The sequence below is a fragment of the Python bivittatus genome, unplaced genomic scaffold (genome assembly GCF_059951505.1).
Source record: "Python bivittatus isolate LINGU-HERP-01145 unplaced genomic scaffold, Pbiv_v1 ctg000840_np1212, whole genome shotgun sequence".
NCBI lineage: Eukaryota > Metazoa > Chordata > Lepidosauria > Squamata > Pythonidae > Python > Python bivittatus.
Genome location: NW_028277113.1, coordinates 23,141,593 through 23,168,158, shown reverse-complemented (window position 1 = coordinate 23,168,158; position 26,566 = coordinate 23,141,593). Strand labels below are relative to the sequence as shown.

Here is a 26,566-nt window from a genome sequence, read left to right as displayed (position 1 = left end):
TGGACCATACACAAGTTATCTTGGAGAAAATTTAAACCTACATCTCCCCCTTCTGTCTGATTCCTGACTTACTCTTCATCAACACAGCTCAATGGCTTCCTAAAAAAAAAAATCTTTATTTATTTAGATAGCATCTAATGTTTTCTCTAATTTTCATATAATAACTGTATCTCATATGTTGGAATATTTTAGCCTTCTTTGTTTTATTTACCCAATTAAAAAATGTATTTTGCTTTCAAATTACTAGCCAAACAATAAGGAAAATACTTGGATTAGGGTTTGGTCAGAAGCCTAAATGAAAAGTTTGAGCAAAACTTTTTTAAAATATATCCCAGGCTGGAACTAAATCACTGACCACCTGCCAGAATAGCCTCATCTGCTCCTTATCTTCTCCTTCTCTATCCCAGGAACATTTCCTAACCTGGGGCATTCCAGTTGTGCTGGTACTGCAACTTCCATAACTTCCAAGGAATATATTCAATGGCTGAAGTTTATGGGAGTTATAACTCAATAGAGCTGAGAGACTCTATATCAAGAAGTCCCAATCTTGTGATATAAAACATGCGTCCCAATTTTTCACCTATCATTTCCACTGGTTACTACTTTTTATTTGTTTTTGTTGGTTTGGGTTAGTGGTACCTCCTAAAACATCTAATAAATTGACCCCATTCTGGGAGGCCTGAATAAGCAGAATTCAGCAGCTTTTGTTTCTCAGAATAGCCTCTCCTGTTTAATCCCATTTATACAAACCAGGGATGGCCTTCATAATTCCCTCAAGAGTTGTTAGGGTTTAGCCACTAATTTCTGATTTCCTGACTAGACCCAGAACATGAGAGAGACAACATTTTCATTGACTGGAGAAAGCAGTAGTTCATCTCTTTAAAAGAGACTGACTTTTAATTATCTTCCACATTCTATACTTGATGCTGGATGAGGAGAAAGCAAAGTAAGAAGAGAGGGAATGGGAGCAGGAGTGAAGCTGTCCAGGAACGTCGAAGCAAAAAGATCTGTCTTGAGCCATTCCCTCTGCAATTGTGAATGTATGATGAAGCCAAGACCTTATTCATGGAGGTGCTGAGTACCTAATTTAACTAAGCTGTGTGACTTTGTCTCCCCTTATTTTCCCTATATATACTTTATTTTCAGCTTTCTCAATAAAGTCCTTTTTGTATCTAGCAATTTGGCTTTATAAGTCAACTTCTTGCAAAAACTTCCTCCATCTCTTCTTCTCCCAGGCCTTGGGCTAGGGTGGTTGGAGCAACTCGCTGGATATATATTCTGTGTGGTCTTCCAGATTAGTCATCTTGTTCTTTTTCTTCTTCTCTAGTGTGGTTCTTGATTTGTATGGTTTTATTCATATTATATTGTTTTTATTATGTTTCTTGTATTCTGAGCTATCCAGAGTTGTTCCGAAACTGGGCAGCACCACATTGAATAAAATAAATGATAAATAAGTAAGACTGCAGGTTCCTAGCTACTCCTTGTGTTTCAGGATTGGCACAAGGTTTGTTAAGGTAGACATACCAAAGTACTTCATTTCTGTTTTCCTACGACTGAGGGGAGAAGTTATTGGTGGAAAGAGCAAGGCCTCCCCAGGTGAACAAATTAGGTGGTGTCAGAAGATTCAGCTGTCTGTTGTTGTTGTTATTATTTTACAGAAAGCCCTTAGAAGAAGGGGTATGTAAGTCAGTTTTAAATTATCTCCCTTCCTAGCCTGGCACACCGCCTCAGAATGAACTGCTGTATTTTGGTTTCACTCTATTCTGAGGGAGGAAACCTATGGAAAACTGTACAGTAGTCTATCCTTTAAAATAAAATAAACAAAAAACTTCCATGCCAAATCACAAATAAACGGAGAACACCCTGCTCACATTCATGGAGCAACCACACATTATATAACGACCTTTCCACTGTATGGTCCTCAAAAGATTGCCCATCCCTGGTTTAAACTGAGTTTTCTTTGCAATATGTGAGCTTACCATGTTTTGTAATTCCCTACAAAAAGTTTTTATTTAACCCAGCAACAGGATCTCACTTTTATTATACCAAATGATTTTCTTTAGGTGTGAAATATAAAGTCCCTAGGAGACTTACCAAAAACGTCATTGTCTTCTGAAGGCTCCTGGGTTAACTGGATTGCTTTGGAGCTATCCTTATTTTCAGCCTCCTGAGTATTTGCGTCAGTATTCTGAAAAGATATATTATAGGGATGTTAAAAAGACATCCATAAGAAAAGTTTGCTTTTTAGCATATCAGGATTATGCAAACTTTTTCAGCTGATCTGGCCTTTTCTGAAATGTTTGGACCACATTCCAAAAACTGGGAAGGGCCAGGAAAATAGATCAAATTATAATTCAGTTAATGTTTATTCAGCTAGGTGGATGGTAGAATTACACCATAAAGTGGGATTCCCCCCCCCCCCATGATATATATTAAACCCATGTTTAAACATTGCCAGTCTAACTGCTGATGGGGTTGTGGGTTCACACAGTGATATCGGAATCTCCACCCTTTCTTCCAATTGTTAGTCAGGCAGCTCCATCTTTCCAAGCCAGGTATCTGAGCTGAATTACCTCAAAGCCCTTGTGGGTACAAAGTGAGTGTGGTTTGAAAGAACTGGACTTTCTGCTGTACAGAGCAATATCCTAGAGGGCAACACCCAGGGACTACAGTCCAGGGGGTGTGCCCACATCGGTGGCTAATATGAACTAAGCATGCCACCAATGGAATAGTGAATGAAGTATGTCAGATTTGCCAGGGTAAGAGAGAAAATACTATGTTAACACTGGTATGGCTAAGGATGACTTAAGGCTGCTTCAGCTACTGGCTGCAGATCAGGTGAAGACGACATCAAGGGCAGGTGGCAGAAAAAGGTTGTCCGGGCATATTTGTGCTGTGGTTAGATGGGGGGTTTGGTTGCCACCAGGTGAAGGTGGTAACCCTGAATAGAAGAGTATTGAGGCTTTGCCCCCTTGCCTTAGGCAATATTTATTGTCCACTGAGAAGGATATGAAGGTTTAAGCTGCTTTGAAGTTTGATCCTTGATCCCAAGTGAGTGTGAGGTGAAAACTGTGTAACATCTCTCCACATGGAGTAACAAGAATAGTCTTCCTGAGGCATTCAGCAGAATGTGTGGACAGCTTCAATTTGGGTAGAAAATGGAGTACAAATGCTGGTCCTGCTCCTTCCTCTCCCTGATTTCCATAATTCAGTTGAAGATGTTTGCTTGAACTCGAATACAGATTTCCATGTGATCTGGGACAGCTAAATGATTGATCCTATCAAATTATTATAAAAAATGTAAGGAAGGCTTTTCTTTTCTTTTCTTTTCTTTTCTTTTTTTTGGCTTTTAAGATGATGAGCAGATGCATGTCTATTCACATGCTCTTGAATATTTATCAGATCGTGAACTGGAATTGGGCCCTACTAAGGAGCAGTATCACCCACATACCAGCATGTAGATCCTGTAAAAGTGACATCCTAATTCAAACTCAAGCTGCTTTGCCATAATATATTCTGTCACTGATACACCAATTTGAATGCACCTCAACAGGCATATTTGGTAGCTATCAAAAGACTTGATGAAGCAGATGTTCAATACCAACTCTACCTCTGTACAATCAAAACTGCCTCATCTCATTTTGACCCCATTGTACTTTTTCCCCATCATTTCAAAAATAAAAGTATAATTTCTTAAACAGTGCCAATAAAAAGCATGTACTCAAAGAACATTATTTGGCAAGTTATAGTGTTTAAAAGAAGATCATTTTAAAGCAATCTGCAGCAAGCCAAACTCCTAGATTAAGAAATTTAGATCCTTTTCAGTGGCAAGGAAAAAAAAAAAAACTATCAAGAATTATTCAGATTTGACCCTATGCAATATGTAAAGATTGTTGATGGGTTATTTCTCTTAAACGTTTTAAATAACCAGATGTTTTCTTTGTAATTTTAAAAGAGATGGACTGAACTATGTGGTGTTTGTTAGTATGTTACATTATGAGAGATGGGAAGAGGTGATGGCATAAGCCTGATTCAAACACCATATGCATCTGAAGACATTACAAGGTATGGGTTTGCCTATCCCATTCAACCAAAAGCAACTCACATACTATTGCTTAGCTTTGGATAATTTCTTGGTCTCAGATATTTCGTGTACTGTATCTCTGCAAGCCACACACATCCTGAGATAAATTCCATGCTGACCGACTGCCATCCATCGCTGAATAACCATTGAACAGTAGAATGGAGTTGATGAGAATTCTATTGCCTATATAATATCGATATATCTTTACCTGCATTACATCACTTAACCGACAAAAAGCTAAAGTAGCCAAAGTTCCATATTAAGATCACATTAAGCAACTTGAAAGTTTAAAACATTCTAAAAAGTTTCCAAATGCTAACTAGGTGGTTAAAAATCAAGGAACAGTAACAACAACAGTATTGTAGTGTGTGTATGAATTGAGGCTGGTGATTAACCAATGCTTGCATCAGGTTACAACCATGCAAATTATGTCAGCTACAGAAAGGGTGCTATAGGTTGCTGAGAAGAAAAGAAAAGCAATCACTAATTTCCAAGTTTTGGAAATGTAACATATAGTTATTAATTATTATTACTTAGGATTTGTATTAAGAATCTTCTAGCTTGCTAAAGATAAATTGGGCCTATTTAATTGCATACATTATGTGAACTGTGCAACTGACAGGCAATTTTGATATGGTTCACTTTTCATTTCAATTCAATCCCTGATTTGCAAGAAATTGGGAGGCTCATTACAAGCATTTCAGTTGGACTGGGGTTGGGCAGGCACTTTGAATATTTTCTACAACGGAGAATGAATTGAACAGAACTTTAACCCAGATGTTTAATTTTCTTTATTGGTGCCCTAAGATGTACCACATGTCACTGCTCATAATTAATGAAAAGAGTAAGAAAATAATATTCCCTTCATACTCACTCAGTGGGTTGGAGAGGCTCATGACAAGCTTATGGTGCATTTTAATGAGAGTCTTAAATATCATTATGATGAGATTTCCACTAAAATTTAATTAACATGGTTTTTATTCTAATCCAAATTAAATTGAAAATGGATTGCCATAAATTGCAAATACTCCAATCTATCAACAGTTAGTTTAGGAACCTTTCAAATTATGATCATGTGCAGCACATGGCTCAGTTGAGCATGCCCCCAGATATCAAATAAGAAAGCCAAAGTACAGATGAAACCTGTCAGAGAAGAGTCAATTAAAGTGTTAGTGCTCTATGTCAACAAATACAGAACAAGACTATGCAGCCCAGATGATGAAAAAGTTATATACTCACACCAAAGAAAGGGGATGCAAGGGAATGTGCAAATTAGCAAACCACTGGACTAATTCCACACCGAAGCAAAGTTTTGCTTGAGATCTCAAAAATGCATTATCCCCAAACACAAAATAAGTTTCCTTTACAACAACTACATTACTCTCAGTACTGTCATCATATTTCAACTTACCCTTAGAAAGAAGAGCAGAACCCAGTGCTGTATGAGTGGACATTCACTTAAGCAGTGGGACTTTCTCTTCCTTCCTCTCTCCTTCAGTCTTCTATATCAGCCATCAATAGGCACACAGAGATAAACTACACTGATATACCATTCAGAAGAGACAATAAAAAACCTAGGAAGGAAATAAAACTAGAACACAGCACCAACACTCAGATAAGCAGGGATCAACACCAGGCTAACAATCAAGCAGAAACAATACTTTAATCAAGGAACCGCCAAGAAGGAAAGCACACCCCCACCGAAACTGGCAGGGTGAGCTACTATATATAAAGAGGGCAAACCCCACACTTACTTGCACTGATGATGTTAACTAGTTGGGTGACGAAATGTCTGCAAGCAAATAACCAAGCCCAGAAAGCACCAAGAAATTTACAATACTCTATATACTTCAAAATGTGATCTAGGGTGGGGATGGGGGTAGGAGAAAGGAGAATAATTCTTTCCATCAACTGCTTCCACAGATGCACGCTAACTTCTTACATATGGAAAAAATCTAACTTCTTAAAAATTGACATTGTTCTGAACATAAACAATTAAATAAAATCCTCTAAAACAGAGTATCTAATTAATCTGTTTTGAAAGCCAAATCACATTATCTGGAAACAGCAGTTGATGGCCTGACTTAAATTTCTTTCATAGAAACCAGACGAAAGACACATTGGTGTTCAATGAATCAAAGCTTCCTTCAGTTGTTTCTGTCTCAGAAATAACTCAAGGAAACTCTTCATGTAAGTGGAAAGGTGGGATATATATTTAATAATAAGAAATAATAATTTTGCTATGGAAAGCCTTTGGCAAGAATCAGTCACTCTCAGTGATTCAAGTACTCCTTCTGCTTATTCAGAATTTGCAGTTTTTCAGCATCAAAATAAAAGGCAATCCTTCCAAATGATTTGCTATCAAAGTGAGAGCGAATTACTTTTGAAATGACAAAGATAAAGTAGAGATGATTTTTCATTCCATTGTTCTATGCAGGTTTTTTAAAAAAAATGTAATAATGTATCGCTACCATTTAGGAGTATCTGAATTCTTGTATGACAGTCATCTGTGGCGCTATGGCTAGAATGTTGGAATAAGAAGAAATCATATAATTTAAGCATTACCTGATTAAATGAACCCTGTTGACGCTTATACGACCGATACGGAATTGTTCTGCAGTGTCACTGTTTTTGTTATGTGACATTAGGACTAACTGATAAATAACCATAAATTCATGCAGCAGATACCTGACTTTTAAAGGACATGGAGAAAAGAATTTTAAAGGAAAAGAGTTAAGCAAACCTTCCCATTATATATGTTTCTTGAACTCTGTTTTCACCAAAACAAAAGGCCTGGAGACTGCAGGTGAATCTTAAGCCACTCTTACTTCATCATATAAGCATAGGAAATAAATTCTGTATGATAATACTGTTTATTCATCCAATGGTTACTTGGGCACTGTACGCTACCTAATTCTATTCTATTCTATTCTATTCTATTCTATTCTATTCTATTCTATTCTATTCTATTCTATTCTATTCTATTCTATTCTATTCTATTCAGTGTATTAAATTTGTTACGGCCACCCACTTCATTAGACTCTGGGCAGCTTACAAAAAATCCAAAAAAAGAATAAAGACAGTTATAACACATATAAATAGGCCGTCAAGTTTAAAACAACCAGAATAGTAGGCAGTATAAAATGACAAATACATTAACAAAGAAACCTAAAACTAAAAGAAATGAAGGCCTGTTTACCAGGCATAAAGACTAATATGGCCATTTCAATTTTTAAAAAATGCTTGGAAAAAAATTAAATCCAGCTAAACTCATGAAGAAAGAGGGGAACCGTGCAAGGGAAATAGGCCAACAGGTGAAGATGCAAGCAAGATCTAACAGCTATTTTACTGTTACCCTCTCATTCTCATTCTCTCTCTCTCTCTCTCTCTCTCTCTCACACACACACACACACACATAATAGTGTCCCAGAACGAAACCCAGAATGAGTTAGCTACAACACAATACTGGCTCCCCTGGAGCTCTCTCTATATGATTATCTGGCACAGGTATGGCTCTGGCATAGACTGCAGTGAGGAAAAAATTACTGTTATAAAATACGTGATAGGTAGCTTCTCTAGATTTGGAGAGCTAGAGTTTCTAAGTCTTTTTTTTTTAATGGTTCTGTCCCATTTTCCAAACATCAGAAGCAACTGGTGTGGAAGAAATCTCTCACATTAAAGAGCAGAGGTATCACGAAAAGTAAAAGGTATAAATTAGTTAATTAATTGCATAGATTACATGTGGTTTCTTTCTATGATCACAGCCATTAAGCCATTAATTAGATTGAGGCAACTAATAAAGGCGATTGGACTGAACACAAGGCTGCTTTATTTCAGCATTATTTTTACTTTTTGTTTTTCCTGAAACCAATTACAGCCCTCAAGCCGTAAACCTGCCCATTCCAAAAAACAAGAATATTTGAAATGCTGCAAGATTTCAACACCTGCCCTGAGTTTCTTACAATGTTTTCTAACACAAGTAGTCAAACCGTCATTTTTTTTCCCCCAGATTTCTACTAAATAATTTTTGCCTCGGTGATGGAATAGGACTGCAGACAGTTTTGAGAGTGAAGTACATCCGTTGATGGCTTGAGAATTTTCATATTGATTAAAGGTAGTGAATCAAAATAGGATAATAGGAATGAGTTCTGAAACTGCACCCCTTGGGGGGTGACTGTAACTCTCCTCTGCAATTTCATCAGCTCCTGAGTCCTGGGTTAGAAACTGGGCACAGAAGCATTTAATGCCACCTGGGAGGCATTTTATATTTGGATATTCATCCAGACTTGGATATTGGTGTACTATTATTGTTTGAACAAACATGGCTTAAATATTTAGGTTTGGTATCTTCAAAGTGTCAAAAATGCCATCACAGGTTATTCATTTTATTAGACTTATATCCTCCCTCTGTCAGGAACTCAAAGCAGGATACACAGCATTCCTTTCTCCTATTGTTCCCAACTGCAACAACCCTGTGAGGTAGGCTGGGCTAAGAAAGATTGGTCCAAGGCTACCCAGTGAGCTTCAGATGGACCAGACACTGGGTCTCACCACTCCTAGTCCAATATGCTATCGGATCCACTACACCACACACCACCTTTCACGTTCTTCTGGCATGCTTTCAACACATACTGAAAATGTTGGATATTTGAATTCAGCAGGAGGCCTTGTTAGGGAATTACTTCAGAGAATACACAGAATGCTAAAAGAATACCCTAATTCAAAAAGAAAAAGGCTTACATTGTCTTGGATGCTGAATAGAGGTTAAGCTAGCTAACACTCATTCATTATTTTTTAATAAAAGATAGATTTAAAAAAAAAGAAATACACAGAACAGGAGAGCCTCACCGCTATTGATACTACATCCTGAAGAAAAAGAAAGAAAGAAAGAAAGAAAGAAAGAAAGAAAGAAAGAAAGAAAGAAAGAAAGAAAGAAAGAAAGAAAGAAAGAGCAAGCAAGCAGAAGTTCCATTTTGTCTCTTAAACACAGAGATTTTACTAAGAAGACAGGAACAATGAGTAAAGATCTTTCCCCTTATTTATCTCTTGTCATTTGCCCTGGTGCAAACAAAGAGCTCAGAGGTGCAGGGATAATGAAGTTTCCAACAGTAATCAACCTAGTTAAACTCTATGAAATCAGATATTTCGTGATCATTGTTGAATGGATTTTGTATATCTGTGTAAAAACAATGCTTTAAAAAAAATCAGTGAGGGAAAAGGGGGAAAGATAGTTATAATATGGTTTCTCAGAGCTGTTTATTAAAACCCCCGGTAGTTTAATGATACACACACTCATCCTGAAAAGATGTTTATTCTATAAAGCAATGAATCAATTTGAGGATCTGTTAATTATTATAATAAGAACAGCAGGGAGGAATAGTATAGCTCATGTACATGTCACTGTTACGAATTGTCTTACTCCAAAAAGCAGCTTTTATTTGCTAAGGTGAAAAAGGCTTAGCCGCTGGCATATGCAGGACTGCAGAGTCTACACAGGGACTCACGTTTTGAAAGAAGAGTAGGAGCCACAGATTTCTTTACTGAATGTAATATGTCGGCAGAAGGCTGAGCTAGACTAGTACCAGATAAAGGTTTCTGTTTCATGAGAGTTTCTCAGAAGGAAGATACATACCATGATATCCTACCCCCTTGACTTCCCCCTTGACTGAAATCTTGCAGATGCACCCACAGAAAAGCAAAGATTGGATATTAGTAGAAGGGTTTGGCAGTTAAGCTGTTAAATAAATATGTTACCTAATGGAAATTATTGCATAACATTAAATTTGCTTCTCATTTCACAAGTCTTTATATCGTAAGCTAAAACACAGTCAAGTTTTAGTGCATTACCCATCATCTGAAAGGTTTTTTGTTGTTGTTCTTGTTTTAAACAAAAAGATGATTTCCTTTTTTGCCTTGTTAAACAGTGAACAAGCTAATGGCATCTCTGCCTTTCTTACCTACATGGACATTGAGACTTTCATTGGTGAGAGCAGGGGGAGGGGGGATTGTCTTCCTTTCAATAACAGCAATTACCATATAAAGGAAGAACATTTTCCAAGATTTAAAGAAACATTAGTGCCACTATACTAACAGCTTATGTACAGAAGCAAAATCTGCATTCCACAAAAAGAGACACAGAAATTTCTTTTTCTCTTTAAAACATTTCTCAAATATCTTCCTTAGAATCTCTTTAAACTAAATAATTTGTTAACAGACTCTTCACTTTAGTTTTTAGGTGTCCAGACAGGTCAGAAAAAAAGTGGAGATTATTCCACATCTATGATGTACAACCCATAACATCTAAATACGTGTATGCGTGTGTATGCATGTATCTATATGCATGTGCACTATTGCATAGTAATCAGATAATTTAAAAATGGTAAGAATTTATGACTAGTAAAAGATCATATTTGCTGGGTATTATGGTGCATTGATAACAATAGATTTGCAGAATGCTGGTCAACCTCAATAAGTCAACTATGTAGTGAAACAGAAAGCCATCACATGGCTTCTCCAATGCCAGATCAATTATGAATTCCTATGAACCCACCGAAATTAAAAGGCAACGATTCACCATGTGAGTATGGTATGAAATACCATACCAAGGAGTGCCTTTCACTCCCAGGTGACAGCTGATTCATCTTCAAATAAACATTCCTGTTCTGCTAGAAATCATTTTGGAAAAGGAAAAGGTAAATCATATATGCACTATTTAAAAAGTGTTTTTTCTAATGTTTCAGGAGGAATATGTAATTGTTCAAAAAGCAATCCAGAAATCACCTTAGGCCATCTTCTGCACTTGTATCTCCAAGTCCCTTTTTTTCTGAAATCTGGAGTTTTCCAAGACTATTTCACTGGAATTTAGAAATTAATCCTGCCATAATTAGTGGACTGTCATTTTTTTAAATAACTAAACAAATTAAGTTTCCATTAGATCTTATGCATCTATTTTACAAAGTCTCCCATAAATCTCCCCCCCCCCCAAATAATTTTATATTTTAACTACTATGAAGCCGTTAATGCCTCTGGAAACTATGTTGTTTATCCTTGTCTTATGGTAATATGTAATGACCCCTAAAGTCAGAGAATGATATCGTATTATTCAGGCTAAGCATATGAGAGAAATAATTTCTTATGGTTCTAGCTACCCCTTCTTTTACAACCAAAGTGCTATGGGATCTCCCAGGTTGTTAAATGGACAGAATGAAAGAGCTATCTGCTGAAGAATTTCTCCATGGAGTTGAAATCCTTCAGCAGACAAACTCTTTTGCTCCATCCTTTTTCCCCTCCCCTCTCTCAGTGGTGAATGGAGCACCTGAAGATTTGAAGTCCATGACTGCCCAATGCTGAAAGGGGAGTGGAAACCTCCCAGTGCTGGGCAGTTACGGATCTCAAATCCTGAAGATTTGAAGACTGTTCCTTCACACCACTGTGTCCCCTCCACTTGCAACCTTCCCTTCCAATGGGGAAGCTGGCAGATAAGATTGCAAGTGGCAACCACATGATCATGGGGCACTTGGCAACCAGTGGTAAATGTGAGCCGGTTGCCAAGTGCCTGAAATGAAGCCACATTTCTGGATGTGGCCAGAAGTGCTTTACAGGTTGTAAAGCACTCTTTTTGAGGCCACTGTAATTATGAACCGTTGTTAAACGAATGGTTGTTAAGCAAGGACTACCTGTCTAACCAGGAAGAGGCAGTCCCTCAGATAGCCCTGGCCCATGCCATGAAGGGCTTTAAAGGTTAAAACCAGCACCTTGAATTGGACCCGGAAGCAAACTGGCAGCCAATGCAGCTTGCAGAACAGAGGTATAACATGTTATAACTGCCCACACTGCTGCATTCTATACCAACGGAAGCTTCTGGATACTCTTCAAGGGCAGCCCCATGTAGAGCACATCGCAGTAGTCCACTCTGGAGGTGACTAGGGTGTGTTTGCACAAATCTAGTTTGTTTCCCATTCACATTTTACACTGTCAGGAAAACTCTTTTCTTAAGATTTATTTGAAGTGGAACCATTGATGTGTACTCTTTGGGTGTGGTCATTTAGCCAACTATGAATCCATCCAACAGTACTCTCATTTAGCCCAATTTCACCTTTTTATTATTATATTATGAGAGACTGTTGAAGGCTTTGCTGAGCTCCAGGTACACTACATTTGTGGTATTCGCCTGATTTACTTATACTCTGTCAAAGAAGCAGATATGTTTGACACAATTTGTTGGTGACAAACCCAAAGAATTAGAAGGCCCTGAGTTCACTGTTCTGCAGACAACTATCAAGTGTTTATGGCCTAAGTTGTGTCTGCAGTAAACATTCTAATCCACGTGAGACTTTTCTGAGAATCTTCTGATATAGTCCAGACAAGACCTGAATAAAAGATTGTCAGGAAAGCTGTAATTTATTGATGAGGTGCTCTGTAACCTAACAAGCTATATCACACAAATATTATTGTTTTGCAGTAACTCTTTTCTATATATTCCTGATAAAATATCAGAAGCAAGAAAATTCTATTGTAGTGAGATGGTCTCCTTAAACCAGAAGGCCTGCTAAATAATATACAGATCATAGGCAAAGACAATGTTAAGAATAATCTAAAAAAATCAAACTCTTATTTATTTTCTATTTTATGATCAATTTTATACCCTGCCTTTCTGTTTATATAAACACTCAAGGCAGCTTAAGTGAGTTGAAGTGTGTTTATTGTTGAACAGTAGCTTATGCCATTTTCTTATGCTAGGTATGATGATAATCTGCAAAGAAAAAAGAATATTGAAGGCACACTGAAGCCTGCTAAATACAGGAAAAAGCAAAACAAAACAAAACCACGTACCCAACCCTCCTAGCTCTTCCACACCAGCTTTGTCACCTGAAACCTCAAAGAAGCTGCTACTTCCTGTCATTACACTTTTCACTACAATTACTAAACTCTGACTAATTATCAAGGGTACAAGTATTTCGAAAACATCTCTTTACTCTTTTAACATTTTTGACTATCTTTTTCATGTGGCAGTAACAATTCCTAATGCATTTTGTTCGATACTTTTTTCTAACCGAATGCAATTATAATTGGTATAAACCACCCTGAGTAAGATATATACGTTAGGAAGTTGGGTAGCAGTTATACTATATATAAGAATTCAGCATCTGTATAGTGACATCTAACCATTTTTCCTGTGGTTGGGTGGTTCTTTCAGTAGCATAATAAGAAAAACTGATTCCTTATCTATAATTTGAGCTCTTTTACTTGTTATCTGTAAATTCATACATGTAAGCTGTGTACTACAGAGAGCCCCATTTTAAGCCTTCCAGAGCTTAAATAATTCTTGGCAGGAGACGTATTCTTTATGTGGACAATACATAACTAGACATAGTTTCTCATTGAACCCTTCAGTTCCTGAGATGAACACAGCAAAAAGAGAAAGTAATCCTGAGGTAATGTTGATGCTGTGAGGCCCAATGGTCAAACCTGAAAGAAGGCTGGTGGAAAAAAAGTCAGTGGAACCAATGGAAACTGGGAAAGGGTGCTCCTTAGAAATAGGGCGGTCACAAGATTACCAGGTTCAAACTTGATAATTTCAAAATGGTGTGTGTGTGTCTTGATTCATGCTGTCAGGACGTGTAGAACAAGAGTCTGGAGAAAGGAATCCGGTCATGAACTCTCCCTCTAAAATTGAGTCCTGGGATTTAAGAGGACTCAAAGGAAATTGAATGGTCTGAATGGGTGAATTCAGCAACAGTGGGACTGACAACAGTGGAGTTGGAGAAGATTGATACAGAAAAGAATTAAAAATTGCCGGAGGTAGCTTTGGGGTGGTTACAAGTCCTTATTCCTCTTCTCTTCCTTCTCTTTGCCCTAACTGGGTTAACTGGGCAGGCTCTTTAGAAGGCTTGGCCATTTGAATGGACATTTCTTCCAGTCTCACTTTCTCATCTCTCTCTTTTCATCTTCATCTTCCAGCAACCTGGAACTGTGGATTCCACAACGACTAAACTTTTATTCTCTGTAATCAGAATGGATGAGTTGTGGGTCATCTCTTGGTGTACACATGCAAAGTTCTTGATTCCTTGTCTAAGTGAAATGTGTCTATTGGGCCTGTCTGAGTAACTGGGGGAAAGGTTTGCCTGCCTGGCCTACACATAGTCACATGTTTGAATGAATGGGTGCTTGCTCATTCATTTTACTTATTTGATTGATTGATATGGCTTTCCATCTCACAAATGTGACTCTGGACAGCTAACGACACATTAAAATCAATAAATACCAAAATTAGAAAAGAATAAAAACCAACAATGGTCACCAAGGATGAACCTAACAAAACAACGGACAAAGACCTCTCAACAAGTCATGTAACCTCCTGAGCCCAGGGCCCAGGAGCACATCCAGGTCTTCAAAGGTCAGCAGGGTCAGGGCCAATCTAATCTCAAGGGTTATGGTGTTCCAGAGGGCAGGTGCTGCAACAGAAATGGCATGCTTCTGAGGTTCCATAACATGACATTATTTAATTGAAGGGATCCCAAGTGTGCTCCTCCTGGTGGACCTAGTGGGATAGGTGGAAACAACTGGGAGAGATGGTCCTAGAAATAAACTGGGCCCATGAGATAGAGGGTTTAATAGGTGACAACCATCACCTTGAATTCCACCTGGAAGCACACTGGGAGTCGGTGCAGCTCGCAGATCAGAGGTATAACATGAGAGTACTGAGATTCACCCATAACTGCCTGTGCTGCTGCGTTCTGGACTATCTGCAGCTTCTGGATGGTTTTCAAGGGCATTGCAGCAACGTGCTTGAGGTGACTAAAGCATTACAATGTTAGTACCCTCTAAAAGGTTCCAAAGGTTCTGCACAGGTGTCTGTGCACTGTTACTGTATCTGTGAATCACAGGCAGAGCATCTGCAGGGAGCAAGTATTGAAACATGCATCATGACACAAGCTCTATTTTTTAAATACTTGCACGCAATGTTGCTATGCAATTATAAAGGACAGTTTTTGTCATGTCATCATAACACATGTTTTGTCATTTTGGCATCATTATAGTTAGAAACAGTTGCCATGAAGAAGGAGCAATCATAAAAGAAGAGAGGGCTTCAAAATATCTCTCTGCAGGTTGCAGAGTTTATGAAACCCTAGACAACTTGTGAAACTCTACCAGTGAATCATTCAGCCACTATGAATATATGATATATGAGAAAAGAAAAAGAAAAGAAAAGAAAAAGTTCCTGTACCAAAATACATGCATTTCAGAAACCCAGAAAAATATTTGAAGATTTGATTATACCACACAGCTGGAACTAATTTGATTCTGTCTGAATCACAATCAAACCAACACCGGCAGATCCAATCTACTTAATCCTAAATTAGTAGTCTGGATCCATGGATTTAACTCATGGATCCAGCACAAGGTGTCTTTCTTTTACTTTCCAGTAAAGTTTTACTTGGTTTTGAATGCCAACTTTTCTCAAAACATTTGCTGGTTAAGATACTGTGGTTAACAATGTATGGAAATATCTGGGGGGAAAAAACTGAATTTATTCTTCATTGAAGATAAATGCGTCAAAATGAAAGTGTTTCCATACCTTATTATATCATGTAATTATCGCTAATTGTTTTTTTTATTCCTTAATAGAATTATCTACAGATATTGATGTGCAAAAAGCAAATCCACAATCACCATTCCTACTTTTCTTGACTTTGATTTTTCTTTCTTTAGCTAGGATAAACCAAGTTTCCTTCAATTTCTCAAATATTTGATGAGGTTGGATCAGAAGTGTCCTGCTCTGTTAGTACAGTTAAGGGGTAGAGGGAACCCAGGTATGCCATCAGCCCTTGAAAACTCCTTAGGCACCAACCTAATGAAATAAGGCATTTCATGTTGCCATGAAAGACCCCTAGCACTGGGATCATCATAGTATCGGTTTGAACCTGACCTTACTGAAACCAATAGAAGGAGATTTTAAAGAAAGAATCACATCTTTTTTAAAAAGTAAGACTCCTTCTCCCACCTGCCAACTTGGCTGACATAAACCAAATAACTTTTATTACTTTATTTTACTTTAGCCACACCCAACTACAGACCAATTCTGGAGTTACTTACAGAAGCATTATAGTTGGTGTTGCAAGAAATTTGAGGGCATTTTAACTCATACATTATGATCATGTTCTTCTTTATACAGGTGGTCCTCGGTTACGATGGCAATTGGGAAGTCCTAGTTGCTGTCATTAAGCGAGGAATGCACAGGTCGTTAAGTGAGATGTGGTCCTCATGTGACCACGATTTCAGACTTCCTGCCCAGTTCCCCATTGATTTTGCTTGTGGGAAGCCGGCAGGGAACATTGGAAATTGTGATCACATGGCTGTAGAATGCTGTGATGGCCAGAATTCTGAGGACCGGTTGTAAGCCTCCCTCGTTCAGTGCCATCGTAAATTTGAATCGTCGCTGAATGAGTGAGTGGTCATTAAATGAGGACCCACCTGTACTCCTTTTGAAGTAATGTTATTGAATATGTTGACAGAATTATTGGGAAGACTTTGGTTTTTAAACCATGCATATTGCACTAAATTATATATCAACTAGTTGGAATTTAATAGGATCTGAACAACAACTACTACTACTACTACTGTTGTTGTTGTTGTTATTATTATTATTATTATTATTATTATTATTATTTTATCTTGCCTTTTTAATGTATTTTTGGTCAATTGAAGGGAGTGAACATACCTAATGCTCCTTCTTCCTTCTATTTTCCCCACAACAACAACCCCATGAAGTAGATTGGGCTGAGAGAGAGCAACTGGCCCAAAGTCACCCAGCCAGCTTTCATGTCTAAGGGAGGCCTACAACTCACAGTCTCCAGTTTCTGGGCCAGCACCTTCACCAGTGTACCAACCTGTCTGTGATTTTTTTGGTTTTGTTTTTTTTTTTTTTTTGTGCCCTAGGAATAACAGTAAGAATAATCCTTAGGAGATGGAAAAATACTAGCTGTGTTATCTAGCAATTTTTGAGAAAATTATATATTCTACCAGTCAGCAAATGTCACATTATCTCTCCCTTGGGAAAACATTCTTGGATAGGCTTGCTGAACACTGAAAGCTTAGTTTCCCCCTTCAAAGACTTATAAAATCAGGTGAACTTGGACTATATTTGTAATTACTGCTGTTTTTGTCTTTTTTATGTTTTTATTTGTTGTGTTATGTTTTTTACCTTTTTTCACGTATGGTGAAATGTTTAATTTTATGTATGTTTGGAAATAGTTTCATAATTTTTTTTTAAAAAAATAGAAACAATATAGTGGATAACATCAGATCTGAGAATATACTTGAGCTTGTAGCTATTATTTGGTACGGAGCATTTGGGGAAGTACAACCTTTTCGGTATTGAAATTTGGTATTTTGACTTCACCTACAAAATATATCCCAATATATAGTGAAAGGTCTGTATTTCCAATTACTGTCCTATTTGCATAATTTCAAGGATAATGCTTTCCCTTACCTTTACCTTCTCAGTAGTTTGATCCTGTTTTCGAACTTGATTCCCCATGGTGATCTGCACGTTCCTTCCAGAGCTACAATATAAGAATAATTTTTAAAAAGTTGGTCAGAAGCATCACAATGATTTAAGTGTGAATTAGACAACCATACTCTCCTGAAGTTTATATACACTATAAGTTTATATACACTAACTATTACGGAAAATGTAGTCCAGAGCTGGAGTTCATACTTGGCCTAGGTAATGTTCCAGGTTCAGCCCCAAGTTTAAAAAAAAAAAAAAGACTTTTCCCCCCAGTCATGGCAGCCCGTTTTGAGATCAATGTCATCCTTTGGTATAAGGCAGCATCCTTGTGAAAAATTAAATTTAGATACAGTGACCAAGGCAAATTGTAGTGCTTAAGTGCTATTATTTTTATTTGCATGATGTGTTTCTAAAGCAAAACCTCACCAAAATGTAGATCACTAATCAATCTGACAATATCTGTTTTCATGCCTTGCCACTTGGATATGAAAATAAACATGAAAAATAAATAATGAAATCTAAAGAAAGACAGAGCCACACACCACTTCTAATGAGGCACAAAACATACACACAGTGTTTTCAATGATACTGCTAACGGTTGTCATCCACTCTCCCTGACCTTTTCTACCTATGCAGAGTAAAGTTATGTTCTGTTACCTCATTCCCAGAATGTTTTACAATTTTATTTTGGTTGGTTTTCACTTCCTTTTTTTTTTTTTTTTTGCAACATAACTGATTATGTGGTTTTTCCCCCCTGTTTCATGTCTTTCAAAGATTCTGCTACTTTTCTGGCTGTGCCTCAAGATGGAAGTTCCATCAAAATAGACAGCTATTATCAAACTGCTGATAAGATAATTGAATAATGAAAGACATACAGTGTCCAACCACTTCTTAATCCAGATCAGCAAATGAATCCTGCTGTCTAGGCCTTTTTGAATTGAATTGAATTTTGAATTGAAATTGTGAAAACAAATTATTATACATTGACTTGGATGAGAATGGTAAAAGAGAAATGCTGCAGAACAAATTTTGACATAGCCCAATTTTTCACATTGTTGAGGCATTCTTTTTCTAGCATTCATATGATAGGGTTGGGGTTTCAACAGTGGTGGAAAATACTGCAAATAAGCAACTCATAGACACATGCAAATTATAATTTAAGTCACCATTTATAATATCACTTCTAACTCTCCCTTGCCAAAGTGATTTCATTTGTTTCAACTGAATGTGTAGAATTTAATTTCTGATCATGTTTTTCATTGCATAACATGAAAACTTGACCTGTTTACTTTTACTCTTCAGTATGGTACAGTGTACTGTGTTCAACAGAAGAAAACATTCTCTACTAATAATAACCATGTGTGACACAGCCACCATCACAAGCATGGACCAGCTAAAGAAGCCATGGGTACCTAACACACTATAAAAATAAGCTATCCAGGGCTCATATCTGTCAAGAGAGCAATCCAATAGCCCAAACATGCTCTTCTGGAGCTCAACGTTCACAATTCTGCAAAGCCCTCATAGGCCTTTGCCTGACTACACGAGGAATTCAAAGAGGATAGAGATGAGGTTGTACATGTAATCCAACTCTCTCTGACTTCATGTATATTCAGCCAATAGGTCAGAAAGGGAGCCAAATGATTGCAAGTACAGTTGGAAAAAATGTGTACTCAAACCTATGGTCAATTTGACCATGCGCCCAGGTGAAATCATGCAGAAGGTTTAGATCACAGGCAAATCTTTGTATTCATACTAAATTAGACTTTTTATCTTACAATGTTCTCTTGAATATTAAAAATCATTTGAAATAAATGTAGGCAGACTAGCCTCTTAAACTGGTGTTTTGTGACTGGCCATGTTCTTCATGTTAATTATTTGGTGAAGAGGCATGTCTTCTATATTAGCCATTTAATTAGGGTTGCCCACATTAGGCTCTCATATGTGGACAACTCTCACAATGACAGGACTCATCCACAAAAACTAAATACAAAGAGATTCAGTACTAATTTAAAAAAAAAAAAGGACTTTAACAAGGCATAGTTAAACTACCAAACTGTCATCAGACATTGTAATGGCTACCAATTTACACTAGATGAAAATACTATTAATGGCTCCTAGTTATGATGTTGTATACTGCCTCCTGAGTCATAGGTAGCATGCCTTAAAAACCACCTGCTGTGGAATGATGTGGAAGAGGGCTATGCTTTCCAAATTCACAGAATATTGGACTAGACAGATATCTGACCTGATCCAATAGGTTCTTCTTATAGTTTTATAAATATAAATACATATAAAAGGATTTAATGAGGTTCCATGCTTTTATATTGTTTATAGTTCCTCTTACTAAGAAATCTGTTAAACTCTGATGCTCTGTTTTAATTTTTCAGAAGATATGAGATCTAAAGTTAAATAGTGATTCCAGATTTAAGCCTGGATCTGAAACCATGCCTATGAAATCCAGCTTCTGTCCAACTGACACTGATCATTATGGTCTTAAATCAAACTGATCCAATAATAGCTCTATGTATCTTGGTGTGAACAACTTGCTTTTGAAGAGTACATGAAATAAATCTCATCCATGTAGAAGTGCAAGAATGTATTACCTACTTAACACATATAGAAGACTGAGAACTGTTTCATGTTTGACAACTGTTTCATGTTCCTCTTTTTAATCCAATAACTAGACAACCCGTGACCTGTTGGGTCATCATTTCAGAAATATTTCCTTACTTAAACAGAGAAACAGAATGACCAACGGCAAAAAAGCAGTGGGAGTGGGAGTAACTTGCAGCTTGCTTCTGGCTTCCCCATTGACTTTGCTTGAGGGAAGCTGGCAGGGAATATCAGAAACCAACCTTCCTTCCTTCCTTCCTTCCTTCCTTCCTTCCTTCCTTCCTTCCTTCCTTCCTTCCTTCCTTCCTTCCTTCCTTCCTCCCTCCCTCCCTCCCTCCCTCCCCTTCCACATATAATATAGGGTTGTGCGATTTCCTTCCCCTCACAATCCTCAGGAGAGCTGGGGTGAAACTGCCACTGCTGCCTCCTTCTCCTCAGGAGAGCCTGGGTGAATCCTCCTCCTTCTCCTCAGCTGATCAGCAGAACTGCCTGCCACTTTGCTGGGGGGAGGTGGAACAAAGGGAGCCACAGACCATGAGGAAAACTGAACCCTTGCTTCCCATTCTGATGTATCCTCAAGGGCCCCCTCCTTCAAGGAAGGAAGAGGGCTCACCTGTCAACCACCGGCATCCCCCAGTCAGCTCTACCTCACCGACAGGCATCCAAGTTGCTCCCTCATTCTCCTTATTCTTCTCTCAATGCCCATAGCCAGTAAGAGATTTCAAATCTTTGCCTCATTTCCAAAGCAACCAATTGCCATTCACCTGTCAGGCCTTGCGGATTGAGCACAGGACACAGAGGGAGGTGGGAAAGAGATCGGGGATACACCCATGACGATCCCGTGATCTGTGTTGACCATGGCGGTGCAGCAGCACAGCTGTGCTGAAGCAACCACAAATTTGCCAAATTTCCATCCTAAGGGAGTAATGGGTCCTGGATTTTGGACACATTCTGTAAGTTAGTCCATCCTTGGTTCAAAAATTGTTGCTCTATGATGCACCATTTTGCCCAGTTGCACGTTATAAACACTAGAGTTTTAGTACTATATAGATATCTATCTGCACACACAGGCACACACTTATGCACACATTTTAAAATGTCATATTGATGAGACAAAAATTATTAGAAACGTATTAATGTTGAATCGAAATCTGTACCAAATTCCAGAAAATTTCCTTCTGCAAAAAAGCTTCCCCTTTTTCTACTTCATTTTCAGGGTGTTTTTAGTAATAATTTTGAGTTTAGTTTTTAGCTGCAAGGTGTCAAAAAATCCTGAAGTTGTTTTTTTTCACACAGTAATTATGGTAAATATAAGAACCTCACAATCTACCCATGAGAATTTCACCTGAAGTTTATCTTCCTTGAAAAAAGAAAAAGAAAGGAAAAATGCTTTTCATAAAATTGAATCAGACTGGAAGAAATCACGCAGAAGAACCTTCTGGCCCAATGTACATGTGCACGTGCACACACACACACATACATAGTATTTTTGCATCTAAGGACTGACAGATGTGCCAGATGGATTGCCCTATTTACTGCCAGATGCTACATGGAATGTTCCTGAAAGTTCTCAACTATCTTCACTAACCCGCTCAACAATCTGATCCGTAAGAGCTGTTTTAAATTCATTATTAACTGTGCATGTCATCAAACTGTAAATTATCAGGGAGCATTATCAAGTTCTCTACATTCCATTCATTTTCAAAATCTGGCATATGAATGCTAGCTGGGCTGACTGGTCCAAGTGATCAAATAATAAACAATAAACCACTTCTGGCAGTTGGCAGACAAGAACACATTAAGCAGTTAATTCCTTGTCTTTGTAGTATACTTTGTAGTATAAAAGAGAGCTATTAAAACATCAATAAATGAGAGCAGTTGGCAATACATGAAGAATAATGGCCAACTTTGCTCATATTTAACTATTGCCAGTAAACTTTTAAAAGGTTCTGCTTTCCACAGTGAATTCCAAAAGGTATATCTCATTCTTTCAAGGGAATCAGATTATTACCAAAGGTAGCTGGAATATTTCTGACAGTAGGAATGAGGAAGGTCAAAGAGAAAAATGGATGGTGCTCAAAAGACTGGACAGAGCAAATGCAAGCAGAGGCCAGCAGTTTATTTAATTATTGGATTTCAAGGCTGCCTGACTCCAAAAAGACTCTGGCTGACTTACAATTTTAAAAATAATGAATACATATATAGTTTTTAATCACATGAATAACATTCCCCCTCCCCAAATTGCCAGTAACTCTATAAACACCCTAACCCCAGGTCTGGGAACAGAGCCAGGTCTTAAAAGACTTCTAGAACATTTGAAGGGTGGCAGCTGTATATATCTCCAGGGGATGCTGTTCCAGAAGCTGTGTTTGAATATTTTGTGTGCATCTATTCTGACCAGTTATTTCAGGAGAAGCCCCCTTGGTCCTTCTGAATAAGACATTTATTCCCCTCTGTTTTAAGGGGAGATTTTTATGGAGGCACCAAACCAGACCACTTGGTTTAGTATTTAAACCTAGAGGCTTTTCACATTGTTTTAACCTCTACACTTACAATTTGAAAATAATCAGTATTATCCTCTTATTTTAAGTAAGGATGAAGTGATGAGAACAGCAACAAAGAAACATGGCTGAATCTCCCTAAGTGGCTGGGTACATCTAGGGCTGCAAATGTAATTTTGTTCATTTTATTTTTTACTTTCTTTTTCTTTAAGAAAGTAAGTCAATTTGGGGCTTCAAAATCTGAAACCATCTCTTAATAATCTATGGATTGCTTCTAATCAGTGTTTCCAAAAATCAATGAAATAAATTGCCATTTTGAAAAGGGAAACACCAAAACAAGAAGGTAGGCTGTAAAATAGGCTTAACATAATGATAAAAGCAAAGTACCACCTCCCAGGTCCTCCCCAAACCCTCAAAAAGCACCAACAAAAAATTCCCATCCCAACTACTATACAGGTATTCCTCACTTAATGAACACTAATTCAGCGACTGTTCAAAGTTACAACAGCACTGAACAAGTGTACTTACACCAGTCCTTGTAGTTGCAGCAGTTGCAGCATCCCCGTGGTCACATGATTGCGACTTGGGTGCTTGGTGACCGACTCACAATTACAATGTCGTAGCATCCCGTGGTCATATGATCACCATTTATGACCTTCACTGCTGGCTTCCCACAAGCAAAGTCAAAGTAAGAAGGTCACACTTAATGACTGTGTGGGATTTGCTTAACAATGGCAACCAGAAGTGCCAGAACTGTCATCGCAAGTTGCTGTGGTCATGTGACGTCATGCTTTATGACCACTTTGCTTAGCGATGGAGGTCCCAATTACCATAATTAAGGGAGGACTATCTGTATATTCTTGCCCCATTCAATCCCCCCAAAAATGTTAAATGTGCCCCTGACCACTAAAAGTTGCCCATCTCTACCCAGTAACAATGTGTTTAGCATCAGGGCAACAGAAACAAATTCCATTTTATTTTGGTAGTCATGACAGTGCTATGATTGAACGATTTAACATTTGAAATTGAATGTGTTAGCTTTCTTTTTTTAAAACCTATAATTATTTTGGACATTTTTCAAATATATGAGGAAGTAATTGTAAAGTATAGGATAGTGGGGAGAGAATAGAGAAATATCAATGGTGAGCTTCATACCCGAAGTATTTGCTAAACAGTGTCTAAAGTACAAACTTGCATCATATGCCCATTAAATCGTCAGTCTAAAGCTTCCTACCCAGAATATAGAAAAACTTTAGATGAAATCATATCTAAGGTATGTATATTAACAACATGTACTGATTAAAAATAATCTGTCACACAGCTAATTAGCAGCAATGCTTTTATAAAAGAATATTGCTAAAAATATTAAGATCTTCATCCAAGAAACCACAGCTATTTATCAGATGCATTCAAAAGACAGAATCCCGCAGAAATAATTCTGCACTGATGTCAACAGCACTGCAAGCTATTCTACTGCTAACATGAAAATTTAACATTAATAAAGGAATTCCTAGAGTAAGTAATATCTCTTGTAAGAGTCAAACAGATCGCTTTTAAATGGTCGTTTATTCAAATGAAACAGTTTAAATAGTGCTATAAACAATAGGTTGTCTAAAACCAAAGAGGGAATTTTAATTTTTGATGAGGTTTTTTTTAATTATTAATAATACATTCCATTATTTTTGCTAGAGAAACTATTTTCACATTAATTCAGACAATATGCCAAAGAGTTAAAATCAGATGAACTGTTTTTCAGTGGAAAATACAACCAACCAATTTAAAAGAAAAGTCAGAGCAAATTATTTGACCTATACAATGTCTAGCACAGAGGCAGGATGTCCCAAAGATCATATCTGGGTCTGCTTTCCCTTCAGTAGGACAACTTTGAATATCCCTGTTCTCATTCTGTTGCTAGGCTTTCTCTTTACTCAAAGATGGATATGTTAGCACAAAAGTGAGTTAATTGGACCCCTTCTTCTGTATCCTCCCCAAGAGTCCCACCAGTGGTGCTAGTCAATCTGAGTAGTGCAAGCCTGAAAACTGAAAATCAGGTCCATCCCATCACAAAACTTATAAGAAATAAAAGAAGTTTAAAGATAAAGTCTCACTTGAGTCAAGTTTTATGCCTGGTGATTTCATGGACATGTCCACATTGTTTCCTTGTCAGCACTATAGAAGTAGTTTGTTATTTTCTTCTTCTAGGTTGGTTTTTACTTACCCGTCTAGTCTACAGACTTCAGATTTCTTAGTGTTTTCCAATCCCAGTACTAACCTGGTCTGGCCTTTCTTATGTTTTTCAAAAGCAGCCAGCTAGTGACTGCTTTCTGCTGTGGCCAAAATAAGCTAAAACCATGAAAAAATAATCCAAAGTTTGTCCCCCAACCAAAAAACTTCAGCTCCATCCAAGCCCATAATTTGCTGAGACCCTTGCTCCGCAAAGCCATTAAATGCAGTTCTTAGCCATTAAAAATGTTTCAGTCTTTGCCTCATGCGTTTCCTTTCCTGCAAATGTGGGTTAAAGGCTGAGTTAAATGATTCGAACTGTTGGTTGAACAAGCATTTTCAGTTCAACACTAACTATAATTTATTATGATGTCTGAAAATGACACAATGTATTTAGTTTGCATCTAATGGTAAGGTTAGCTAGGGCTGAAGTGCAAGTTTAACATCATCTAATTTACAGTAACTTTAGGAATTTATATTAAGCCACAATAAAAGCAAGATCAAATTTGCTTCCAAACACATTATAAGCCTAAGGAGTTATAGAGAACAGTTAATAAAGCTGAACCATGCTTTAGAATTATGTCTAAACTAAGATTTGGGAAGCTTCCTGTAGTTATATCAAATAAATTCAGTTTTTCACTACACATATATTCTATGAAATGTAATCATTTGTGTCCTCAATGTTATCTTCCTGAACTCGGAGAAAGGGTAGCATTCCACCCTTTTGCAAGTAATAATAGTACAATACTGGCCTTTATTATTTCTACTCTGTCAACTGTTAAATTAGCTCCAATTATATACCACCTTTGTACTATTAACAATTGCATTGAGGAGAGAATAGGACCACTTATGCTATCACATTCTTGTCAACCCATCCTCATCTTTGCATTCTTCATGCACCAAAAGACATGTGTACAGAAAAGCTTGTTCCATATTTTCATGCTCCTGCAACAATACAGATGTGCCTTCTGACATGCAAATAGGGGGACAAGATACTTCAAGAAAGATCATAGTACCATCTATGCAGCCCCACCATACAAAGAACAGCCCCAATAAATTAATGCTGAATTCTGTTATTGGGACCAGCTACAGGTATAAGCTGGGTTTAGTTGCAGAATCTTAACTTGCAGGATTGAAGGTTCATTTTTTCATAGTAGAAGGCAGCACTTTCAATCATCATTTAATGATACAAAGATGCTCATTTCTACTCCTATAGACTCAGTGTTTATCCCAGATTCACATATAGGAAGAATGAAGTTCTGGGAATAATAATGTTTGGGTAATGTGAGTCAGTTGCCCTTCTGTACATGTACTTGCTTTTTTGCTATAATCAGTCACATATGGGAGAGATAAGAAAATATATTTTTAAAGTAGGATTGCCACCTGGCCCGTCTGAAACCAGTTTAACCACTCTGTTCACTTCCTTCATCTGTTCTTGTCACTGAACCACAAACTTGCTCAGTTATCACATTTTACAGTTATATTCATAACCATGCAAATCAGCAGAGGCCATAACACCATTTCGGGTAAACCAGCATGAAATATGAGAGCAGTCTGAAATACCATCATTTTCCCAAAAAGAATTTAACTCAATCTGTTGTCAAAATAATTTAATGCAGCAAAACAAAA

General features: G+C 37.5%; 1 protein-coding gene across 9 annotated transcripts in view; it reads right to left on the bottom strand.

Moving 5' to 3' along the window:
* Positions 1-26,566, bottom strand: part of MBP (myelin basic protein) — a 235,349-nt gene that overhangs the window by 81,647 nt on the left and 127,136 nt on the right. For 4 of the 9 annotated variants that reach the window (XM_088130987.1, XM_088130986.1, XM_088130983.1 and 1 more), the window contains exons 2-3: positions 17,577-17,649; positions 2,095-2,188 (exon numbers count right to left, since the gene is read on the bottom strand). In XM_088130987.1, coding sequence (XP_087987113.1) covers positions 2,095-2,188; positions 17,577-17,624 — 142 coding nt within the window. In that variant the 5' untranslated portion in view covers positions 17,625-17,649. The remainder of the gene's footprint in view (positions 1-2,094; positions 2,189-17,576; positions 17,650-26,566) is intronic. The other 5 variants (XM_088130990.1, XM_088130989.1, XM_088130984.1 and 2 more) reach the window with 2 other exon arrangements.